The 11,124-nt window shown below is 44.0% G+C and overlaps 1 protein-coding gene across 1 annotated transcript; it reads left to right on the top strand.

The window, feature by feature from the left end:
- Positions 1-5,312: 5,312 nt before the first annotated feature.
- On the top strand, positions 5,313-10,316 carry LOC120410604 (histamine H3 receptor-like). The gene is made up of 3 exons (XM_039558466.1): positions 5,313-5,553; positions 5,622-5,788; positions 8,011-10,316. The coding sequence occupies exons 1-3, from the start codon at positions 5,328-5,330 to the stop codon at positions 8,890-8,892; spliced, it is 1,275 nt and encodes a 424-aa protein (XP_039414400.1). The 5' UTR covers positions 5,313-5,327; the 3' UTR covers positions 8,893-10,316.
- Positions 10,317-11,124: the final 808 nt, after the last annotated feature.

Here is an 11,124-nt window from a genome sequence, read left to right as displayed (position 1 = left end):
TAATTTCAGAAAATGTTTCTGATATCCTTTCCTCCAACACACCAGGTATCTCAGTTTATCACCTTATGAATGTTTTCAGAATTGATGGTCATTTATTATTTAATCTTGCATTGTCCTGCTAGATGCAGGCTGCTCTCAACAGCAAACCCCTAATTATGTTCCCCTTTGATGCATGCATTCATCATCTGGCTCTGGTTATGATCAAGGCAGAGATTGTGAAAACCATGGGCTAACATAAGAACCTCCAAACAGATCAGGCCTTAAATCCTGTCTCCCACAGAAAGCTTTGCTGGGAAAAGAGCATGAAAACAAAGCAATCACATAATGAAACTTCCCCAGAACACCCTCCTAGTCTCCAAGGATTTGCAGCACAGGCAATTCTTGAGAATGAAGTTGCAGGTTTGTGTTCAATTACCCTCAATGGATGAATTATGGTCAGAATTTACATGAACTTTCAGTACCCACTATGCCCAGGGACTTCTGATACAATGATAAAATGCATGTTTAGAGATGCTGGGGAGAATATTATAAATCTGTGCTTATTATCAGCTTGCTATGGAAATACCTTCCTGGCTGGGGCCAGGGGAGATACAGAAGGCAGATGTGCTTCCAGCTTATTCCTGGGGAATGCTGGACCAGGAGGAGACACAGAAAGCAGCCATGCTTCCCACTTACTCCTGAGGAATGCCATCTCCTGGTGGAAAAGAAGGTGTTGTGCAAATACATTCAAATGGTAGAAACACCGTTGCCTAGAACTTGAGTATCACTCTGGCTAGAATTGCCAGGTTAGCAAGATTATGTATCTGGACATTGTCAGTGCAAATGAAAGAGGTGACAAGCCGGGGGAAACGGAACTTTTCCAAGGATTAAGGAAGAAGGAACTAAAAATGTGAAATAAGCTGCAGTCTGGGTACCTCTGATTTTTGCAATGCTCTCATCACCAATACATTGTTAAGAGATATTTTGGAAGTCTGTCCAGCTCTCATTGAGTGTAACCAGAGAACATTTGGTCCTCTGTAATGTACTTGCAGCCAAAACTGTGATGACATCCTTTGATGCTGGCAACATAAATGAAATTGCCTAAGTGAAATACTGATGCATGAAGTATCCAGGATGGGAAGCACACCAATGCCAAACATGCCAGACTGCTGCACTGGTAATACAGGGTACCAGGAATAACAGGTGAAACTGGTGAATGAATCCAGAAGGAGCAAAAGGAAATAAAGCTATTTGTAGTGCCTATGTTTTGTTACCATGCTTCTCAGTGAGAATAAAATTCTGGTGTAACCTTAAGGCAAATTGCCTATGGGATGACTATTTCTACTTGTTGCAGCCTAATTATCCATGTCCATTAGTTAAATCATATTTCAAATCTCTCATCTGTATTCATCAAAATCATAAGTCCTATTTCTTGACAAATTTTTATTAAGACAATAAAGCCAGACATCAAGGGGGTCTCAGGCTTGTGATATTTGGGTGAATTCCCACGGAATGGGACATGGCAATCATGGCCTCCCCTGGAGTGCACAACACAGAGCAGACCCCAATCACCGCAGGCTGGCTCTTCTTACCTCCCTGATTCTGCCTCTCTTCCACGTGTGAGCACAACAGGGTTTCATTAAGCAGCAAGTCACACTAGAAGAGGATGGAAACCAGTTTCTTGATGTCTGAGCAGGTGACAATGCCTCTCAAACCAAAAGGGTTGCAGTCTGCTTTTTTTGTCCTAGAGCCATTCCCTTCCAAGTGCCTTAAAACTGGGCTGGGATAACTCCAACCAGCTGCTGCTACTGACACCTTCACCAACATCCCTATCCCACAGCCACATCATTCACAGGACTAAGTTCTAGGGGATGTTTCCTCACCAAGGAAAATACCTCTTTAGTAAATGGTAGGTAACATTGTGTACTCTGAAGCAGATGCCTTTCCACTGGCCCGCATCAAACAGTTGACTTTCCTCTGCATGTGTGGGAACAGGTAGAAAATGTGAACTGTATCATATGCAGGAAGACTTCTACAAAACATTAAAAAAAGATGAAGGGAATCAGTATGCAAGCAAAACCCTGGCTGGCAAAGGGTATAAGACTAATAGGAAATGCTCATGGCAGAATTTAGTTTTCGCCATTCATTTAACTAGGATCAGCTCCAACAGCAGGATTTGATTTCCCAGGTGATAAAGCCTTATATGCATTTTCTCAGAGAGTCTAAAAATCATTCTTTTTTCCTGGCCAAAATACCAATCACTTATAGCAAGAGGATAGTTGACAACAACCTCTAAATACTAAATGGGGCTATTAACAAGCAAATATTTCTACAAGATTTGCAAAACTACTAATGTATAGTTCCTTTTAAAGAAGTGAAGGTTCCAGCTATGGCATCCCACTCTTGAAATCTGCAATAATTGCCCTTCAGTTCAGTACAGAGCAAAGCTTCAGTAAAGCTTTGGTACCAGAGAGCTTGTGGCATACTGAGAGAACTGCCCTGCATGTGAAATCTTCGGACTGAAACGAAGTATCTCTGTAAAGAACAACAAGAAGAACATTATGTACAGTGTGCTATTTGGCAAAAGGCACAATGATTTAGCCTTGGGTTCAGATTCAAGCAAAGACCCAATGTAAATGTATTTATTACCTTACTTAACTGTCTGCAAAGAAGATACTAGCTGAGAAGGTCTTCAGCACCCTGTGGCCCAACAGGCTCTCCAGCCAGCTGGAGTGTAACCCCCCTCCACGTGGTTTCCCAAGACTTTTTGGAAGCTGATTTTGGCCTGTTCTGGGAAAAGTGTTAATCTGTCTGTGGCGTGGGAAAATCATTCTGTTTTTCTGTCATTGCTCTGGATATATTCACCCACATATGCTCGAGTCATGGGAAATGGCATTATTCAGACAGCTCTCAGAAATTACTGAAGGATGTCTTTGGAAGTGAAAACACTTATCAGGAAATCACAGGAAACAAAAGTTAAAATTTCAGAACACATCAGTATTGATATGACTTGGAAAAGAACACTACATTTTTCATTATTTTCTTGGGCTATTGTCATTTCTCTTTACTGACTCTAATAATTTATGTTTCTTGCTCTGAGGATTAGAGAAAGATAAAGAACAAAATATGTTTTCAGAAAAAGACAGTAGCTCAAAGGACATTAAAAAAATGCTTTTTCAGAGTAAAAGAAAACGCTTGAAGTCTGGATTTTATAACCTGCTATTCTGAGAGTGCTACCCACCTAATGCACACTTGGTCTCTGGACAGCACTAGCACAGTCTTCAGCAAGAAGTCTCCAAAATGCAGAGTTATGGACTGATGGTTCATGTTCTTAGGAACAGAGTTAAGACATCACCCTTGCCAAAGCAGCAATAATAAATGAGCATTAAAAGGCAATAAAGGTAATTATGGGACTTACTGAGAATCTCAAAATCTGCAAGGAGGTAAAACACTACGAAAGCTACTTCACATAAACACAAGTTTACATGCTGCAAACTCACTGAGCTACTGTAAAATTACTTTACATTAGAGGAGTTAAAGAGTATAGCAGTTATTCACGAAAGAATAAATTCTCCCATGTTTTCCTGGTGCTTGAGATATTTTTCTCTTTTGAGTCTCTTGGCTGACTCTTTATCTTTTATATACCACAACACAATCAGAGAGCAATAAATATTACAAACTTGATCTTGTCCAAACTGAAGTGAATGGAAAACTGCCCAGCTGAGCTCAAACGGTAGAGAAAATGAGTCCCCAAACTAGAGGTTAATAAAAATAACTGTGGTAACAAGCTTCATTGCTCCTTTCACTTTTGTTTTGCATGGCTTTACTTATTTGCTTTAGGGAGATAATGATGTGGGGGCATGTAAAAAGAGTATTTTGCTCACACACGTTAGATATGCAGATGCCGTTTCTGTCTATGGACTGGCCGTATCATAAGCAGTGTAAATTGCAAAATATCCTCAGTGGAGTTCCTGATTTCCACGGATTAACTGGCCTGGAATTTTACTTCTAGCATTGAAAAAGACTTGATCTTTTCCCCTCAGTAGAAGGCCGGTCCACTGTTACCCTGAGAACACATGCTCCAACCCAGACAAATAATAGAGAAGTTATTCAGCTGCTCTTGTCTTACCTGATGCCCATTGGAATAGTTCTCTTCAGAAAGCTGCTGTAATTGCTTCTAAATTTATTTCAAACTGCTGATTTATGCAAATCTTTTATAAAAGAGGAGTTTACCACATGAGAAACACTGGCTGAATTAAGGGAAGATTATGCGTTGGTACTGAGCAAGTTCTGTTGTCTTTTAGTGATAAAGGGGCCCTACCGAAGGCAGCAAATCCCAAAGTGCTTACAGCCTCCACGGAACTCTCATGGAAAGGGAGGCAAAGCCCATCCCTCAATGGCCACGTATGTTAGGGCAGATGAAGATCCAGTGGGTCAAATCAGGAGAGCAGAGGTAAAGCTGTATTTCCTCTTCTGAATTACCCTTCAAGTAAACAAACCTCAGCAGCCTCAGCAGCTCTTTCAAGGGTCACTGTGTCCCCCTCGTGCTCCCCAGGCCGCCTAAGCCATCTTGCCAGCGGCTGAGGGAGGCCCTGGCCCTTTCCTGGCCGCTCCTGGGTTCAGTTTTTGGAACACACCTGCCTTCCGTAGTAAAACTGGCTGACATCACTGCTACAATGCACTTTAAACATTGTCCAAGTCCCTTTTTAAAAGAGACGTCTCAGAAATACCTCATTCCAGCAAATTTTGTGAAAACGAGTCGCCAGGCAGAGCACTGAGCCCTTGTTAGCGCTGCCACGGAGGGGAAGGCTGAGGCAGCCGGAGGCAGAGCTCAGCAGAGGCAGAGGATGGATCCCCTGAGGGCGAGAGGGCAGAGCCCGCCCGGAATGGCAGAGAGCAGAGACCATCTGAGAGCCCCGCGGGCCATGGGGACGAGCTGAGGTACGGCGTAGGAAATGAGTCACAGGAACAAGGCAGGCAACCACGGCTTCCCCGGCTGCAGCTGCGAACGGACTGGGGAGAGACCGGGAGAGACGCTGGGAGCGTCACGGCCAGGCTGGGGAGGGGCGGGCAGCGGGCACGGGGCGCTCCCGCCGAGCCCCAGAGCCCTGCGCTTCAGCCGCGGGCAAGAGTTTAGTGCCGCAGTCCCCTCCCCAGCGGCGCCACCGGACTCCGGAAAGTTTTGCAGACCCGGCGCCGTCCCCAGCAGCAGGTGGCTCGGGCTGGGCTGGGCTGGGCTGGGCAGAACCGCCCGGCCCCTTGCTCCGCCCGGCGGGCCTGAGCGGGGCGGGGCGGTGCTACAGCCGAGAGCCAGGTCCGGGTAGCAGCGCGGGCTGTCCGCCGGCACCATGGGCTGGGACGGGCGGTGGCTCAACCTGTCTGGCAGCGCCTGTGCGGCGGGCGGGCCCTTCCCCGCCGGCACCGCCGCACTGCTGGCCGCGCTCATGGGGCTGCTGGTGTTGGCCACGGTGCTGGGCAATGCTCTGGTCATTCTGGCGTTCGTGGTGGACCGGAGCCTCCGCACACAGGGAAACTTCTTCTTCCTGAACCTGGCCGTCGCGGACCTGCTAGTGGGTGAGTGCCGGGGCGCTGCGGGAAGGGGGCTGCGCTCCGCCCGTGTCACCGCCGAGCTCTGTCCGCAGGCGGCTTCTGCATCCCCCTCTACATCCCCTACGTGCTGACGGGCGAGTGGAGGCTCGGCAGGGGCTTGTGTAAGCTGTGGCTGGTGATGGACTACCTGGTGTGCACCGCCTCCGTCTTCAACATCGTACTGATCAGCTTCGACAGGTTCATCTGCGTCACCAGAGCGGTAAGGGCTGAACAAGGGGTGCCAGCGGGGGCGGTAGCGGCTCCAGGGGATGCCCTTCCAGGCAGGGTGGTTTGCTTAGGTCGCCTGGCTTTCAACGGCCTTGACCCTCTCTCAAACAGCACATGAGACAGGGGTGATCGAGGAGCTCCCCTCAGTCCTGAAAATAGTTCTGGGAGTGATCGGCTTTGCCAGAAAATGCATTTCCTTCTCACTTTTACGCTGGGAAAGGTACTCTACTTGAGAAACAGGCAGAGGCTGTGTCTGCAGAGGGAACAAGGTGTACTTATTTCCTCCTCGAATAAGCTTTAAAAGTATTACCCAGCTGAACCAGATCTGCTCCCTCAGGACATGGCCGTGCCCCTGTTGGCAGCTGATAGCCCACGGCAGCCGAGCCACAGCCCAGCCGTGGCACAAGGCGGAGACCTCCTTGCAGTGGGTATCAAACTGTCAGGGGAATTCCATGTGTACAGCCGTGTCTGGGTCAAAAGTGGCAGATTATAAATTAACATCTTTCACAGGATGCAAATGCTATTTCGATGTAAGAGACACAGAAATAGCTCAAGCCATGCCTGGAGCATGCCAGTTATTAAGAAGGGAAGATTAGACTTTGCACTTCATTTTCACCTAGACCATAAGGCCTAAAAGTATTTTGGATGATGTCAAAATAACACATTTTACCTGTTAATAGGTTTCACACTTCTACACACACTTCCTGATTATGTTCCACCCACATTTTCTTAAAATGCGCATTTAGTTTCGTTGCTCATTGTATATCACAAACAGTACAAAGAGGCTGGAGAATCAATGCAGCAGTTTATATGCACCTTGGTGTTTTACCAACTTCTTTTCGAAGAGGGAGAAATGAACAGATTAATTCTTAAACAGTCAACACTCAGAATTCCTTTATTGTCTAGGTTCTGAATTAGCCATGAATTTTTCTTTCATAAACCAGTCTCTCATGACTATGCACATAGTATAAATATATAAACTAGATGGTTTCAGAAACAGAAACGGAAACTGGTCATAATAAATGAAAAAAATCATCCACTTTAAAATACTTCAAATTAATCCCTCATGTAAAAATCCCTCCCCAAGCAAGAGTACAGAAAATGACTGTTGGGTTAGGGCAATATGAGAACATATGAACAGGAATATGTGAAGTTCCAAATTATTCTCCATCTCAATGAATATAGTAACTTCCTCCAAGACTGCTCCTGAAATCACTTGTATTTTTGTTAAGGACTCCAAAATCAGACCCAATTCAGACACACTCAGGTTTCCTCAGCTTTGTGGCTCCTCTACCAGAACAGCACTGGCTGTGGAGATCAAGGCCCACAGATGGGGGCAGTAAATACGAATCCTGTACAGAATTTCAGGCTGAGGATTTCATATTCCAAACACTGTGCGACAACACTGTGGAGATGTGAAGGGTGAATTCCAAGCCACTGCTTGAGTCCAGTACCCCAGGGAATCAGAACAGAGAAGTAGGAGATCATGACTAAGATTCTGATGAATGCTGTTGCTCATATGGCTTACTGACTCAGTATTACTGACACACTTACTGTTTTTGCACCTTAGCTTCTCTATTTTCCAAATAATGGAAATCAGTTATTCTTCCGTAAAGTACTTTGCAGACCACAACTCCATCTATACACCTTAACTGCAAATAGCAATACTGCAAGTACTTCATGAAAGAATGAAATTAAGTATATCAAACAGAAAAAGATGATGTATATTAAAATTTTTTTGTGTGATTTTCGCATTAAGAAAAAAAGTCTCTCTACAAAGTAGAAAGCAAAAAGCTTGCATGATGTTCTGTGAATTCAAACTGTTTTACGTATTTCAAATGATTTAAAAAGTCCAAATAAAGGGTCACTTTTCCAACCATCCTGTAAACAGGTATCACAGGTAATGCAATTAAATATGAAGCAACTGGTGACAACCAATTCTAGGAAGAGCAGTGGTTATTTGCTTTGAAGGAGACTTGGTTTGCTAGCTTTTAAGATCTGAGCACCATTCTCAGAACTTACTCAGTCACCTTGATAAGGTTTCTTGGAAGGCATATTTCAGAAATAACTTTTCTGTGCTACCAGTAAGCTTGGTACAACCCTCATCCCAAAAACAGTCTCTCACCAGCCCTCACAAGTGACTGAGGGCCATGTTCCAAAGCAGCCACATAACTTTCTGAGATGCATGTAATGTATGTGATTTCTGTCCCTCAGGTCAGCTACAGGGCTCAGCAAGGGATGACCAGAAATGCAGGACTGAAGATGATGACTGTATGGATTGCTGCTTTTCTCCTCTATGGGCCAGCCATTCTCAGCTGGGAGCACATTGCACAAAAGAGCATCCTCCCTGAGGGAGAATGTCATGCAGAATTCTTCTACAACTGGTATTTCCTAATGATTGCCTCTACTATTGAATTCTTTACACCTTTCATCACTGTTATGTACTTTAACTTAAGCATTTACCTCAACATCAGGAAACGCACATTGCTCAGAAATGAAAACCTCTCACCTGCTCAAGAGGACTGTGAAACGCATTTCCAGGGGGGAAAAAGGGAGCACACTATATTTTTTGTAAAGCCAGCTAACAAACACGAGAAGAGAGCAAGCAGCCTCCTTCCCCCAAGAAACGCTCCAAGGCTTCAGGCCACAGCTGAGCTTGGCAATCAGCCATCAAATCTGAATGTCAGTCATGACCTTCCACCCCTCCAGGTGGATATAAATACCAGGCATCCCACAAAAGGCTTCTTCAAAGCAACAGAAAGCCTTTGCCACCCCAGCAGCAAAGTGGACACTGCTAACACTATGGCAAACAGATTTAGACTTTCCCGGGATAGAAGAGTAGCAAAGTCTTTAGCTGTTATTGTCTGTGTGTTTGGGTTGTGCTGGGCTCCATACACACTCCTGATGATCATCAGGGCAGCCTGCCATGGGCACTGTGTGCACTATTCCCTCTATGAGATCTCATTCTGGCTTCTGTGGGTGAACTCGGCCATTAACCCTATTCTCTACCCACTGTGTCACATGAGCTTTAGGAAAGCCTTCATAAAACTCCTGTGTCCACGAAAGGCCAAAATTCATCCTGACATTTTGATGTGAAAAGTAGGCAGGCTGAAAAGTAGTACATTTTGTATTTTGGTGGGAGCACCAAAAAGCAAGTATTGCAATACCTGCAGATGTTTATGGAATACTGGTAAGTAGGCACAAATGTAGATATTTATGAATATGTAAAAATACGATCATCCACATAGCTGGAAAAGTCACAGCAATTAAAAGAAAGGTCATTTCTTAAAGCTCTTTGGGAAAAATAACACCAACAGTATATTTTCTGGTAATGGGGCACTAGTGTTGAAGTGCTAAAAACAAAACATAACTTTCATTGCTAATAATTAGAGTTCAGGCTCTGTCACTTTTAATAACTGTAAATATTACTGGGATTTCATAAAGCATTAATCTTGGATCTGCTACATCTTATCCCAAACCCACTCTAAGACACCAAGAGTCTCAGTTGTTAAGTCTAGGATGCTTTCCCCTCCCCACTTAGTGGCAAGCCAGACAAGACATGACCAATGAAAAAAAGTAAATACAGGAAAAGCATGAGACAGGAGGCAGCACAACAGTGATGTTACCAGAAAAGCTAAGCAGCTGTAGCAGGTAAGGGAGAACTGATTTGAGTGAAAAAGGTGATGGAGACAAAAGAGAGTGGAATATTTAGTTGAAAAAAAGTCCAGGAACAGAAGTATAAAAGGGTTTTGAGCTTTGTAATAGGAGATACAAGAACTGGTAACTTATCCACTGGAAGAGTTTCACTAGGCATTAGCACTGACTTCCTGCCCCCCACCAGGATCCTGCATGGGCAGGAATCTACTGAAGTCAAAACTCTACTCCTTACAGGGCTGAAGGTATTACTCAATGTTTTGCTGTACAGATAGAGTAAGCCTAAGTAGTGTATGAGACCCATGACAGAGCTTTAAGTAAACTTCCAGGAATTTTTAAAACATTTACAGTTGGACTTTTACTACTTCTGGCTAGATTTTTTTTTTTTTTTTTTAAAGTGTTGTTTTCCCCTGCCCCACCCATTGAATCTTTCCATCCAGCAAGTCATTAGTGGTCAAGAAAGTATCACTTGAAGTGTTTAGCTATTTCCCAGGTTATGCATCATAACTGGCATGACTCAAAGTCTGTTACAATTTACAGCCTTCCTACTGCCCAAGAGTGTTTCTGCTATTGTGCTGTCCACAGGAGCAGCTCACACAAACTGATCCTGAGTTTGGAGTATATTTGCCCCACAAGGTGTCACATTGAGCATCACTAATGATACAAGTTTGTTCCACCATCACTAGCACTAACTACATAACCTAACAGACGCTTTCCTTTGCTGACAAGTGATAGTTACTGTACAGCTCTACTTGTCTATTGCCACAGTCAAAATGCATGGTAATACAATTGATCTTAAAGTTTACAGGCAGTATTTTGAAATTGTTTACTTTGTAAACTTTCAATAAAAGTAATTAAGAGCTGTGGAAGAGTCTTAACTGTGTAGCCCTAACAAGTGGGAGAGGGGGAAAAAGCACCAGTCTACAACATTTGGGTGACTGCAGCTGAAACTGCAAAACTTATTTCAAAGACACTTCCTAAGTTACAAGGACTGACACTGAGGACTAAACAAACATGGTTAGCAAATACTGTAAACCAGGAAGGGAGATCCCTACACTACGAATGTATCCACATGAACATCATCATCACATTCTCCTATGGATGTGCTATAACAAAACAGCTTAACAGTTCTACAAGGAACAGCATCAACAGATACAGAGGAACGTTAAGATTTTTGAATTAGCATTAATTATATCCCTGGGGAAGTAAAGCCTTTAAATTATCTCCCCATTCATTCCTCCTCCCCTCCAAACCAGACTATTCATTAGTATATTAATGATCTAATTGTTGTCTGCTCTGCAATTGTTTCCTAGGATTGTATTTGCCTTTTTCAGAAAACAGGTAGCACTAAATTATTGAACAATCCCACCAAAGTCAAATTTACTATCCAATCAAGCCAGGACACATTTTCAGAAAACAGTGGTCACTCAAAGAGTAATGCAATTCAATCAGTTATCTTTAGAACACCACATTCAGTAAAGGCAAACCAGACAGGTCAAAACTTTCAGCAACTGGCATTAACCCATGGACTGGACCAGTTTCACAGGAGCTGCCACTGGCCACGCTCTACTGCTCAGTTTCCTACAGCATTGTCATTTCATTGGCACTCAACTCTCTGGCACACAATCCAGTAGGATTCTTCCTCACTCCAGGTACATCATAAAAGCATTCTGA

Source organism: Corvus cornix, chromosome 11 (genome assembly GCF_000738735.6).
Source record: "Corvus cornix cornix isolate S_Up_H32 chromosome 11, ASM73873v5, whole genome shotgun sequence".
Lineage (NCBI taxonomy): Eukaryota > Metazoa > Chordata > Aves > Passeriformes > Corvidae > Corvus > Corvus cornix.
This window is presented reverse-complemented; position numbering and strand designations above follow the sequence as displayed.

Bases quoted from the DNA above. Each gene is read 5' to 3' on its own strand.
- LOC120410604 (XM_039558466.1), top strand. From the start codon at position 5,328: ATGGGCTGGGACGGGCGGTGGCTCAACCTGTCTGGCAGCGCCTGTGCG. The intron at 5,554-5,621 runs GTGAGTGCCGGG...CTCTGTCCGCAG, and splicing joins CGTCGCGGACCTGCTAGTGG to GCGGCTTCTGCATCCCCCTC. The intron at 5,789-8,010 runs GTAAGGGCTGAA...TCTGTCCCTCAG, and splicing joins TCATCTGCGTCACCAGAGCG to GTCAGCTACAGGGCTCAGCA.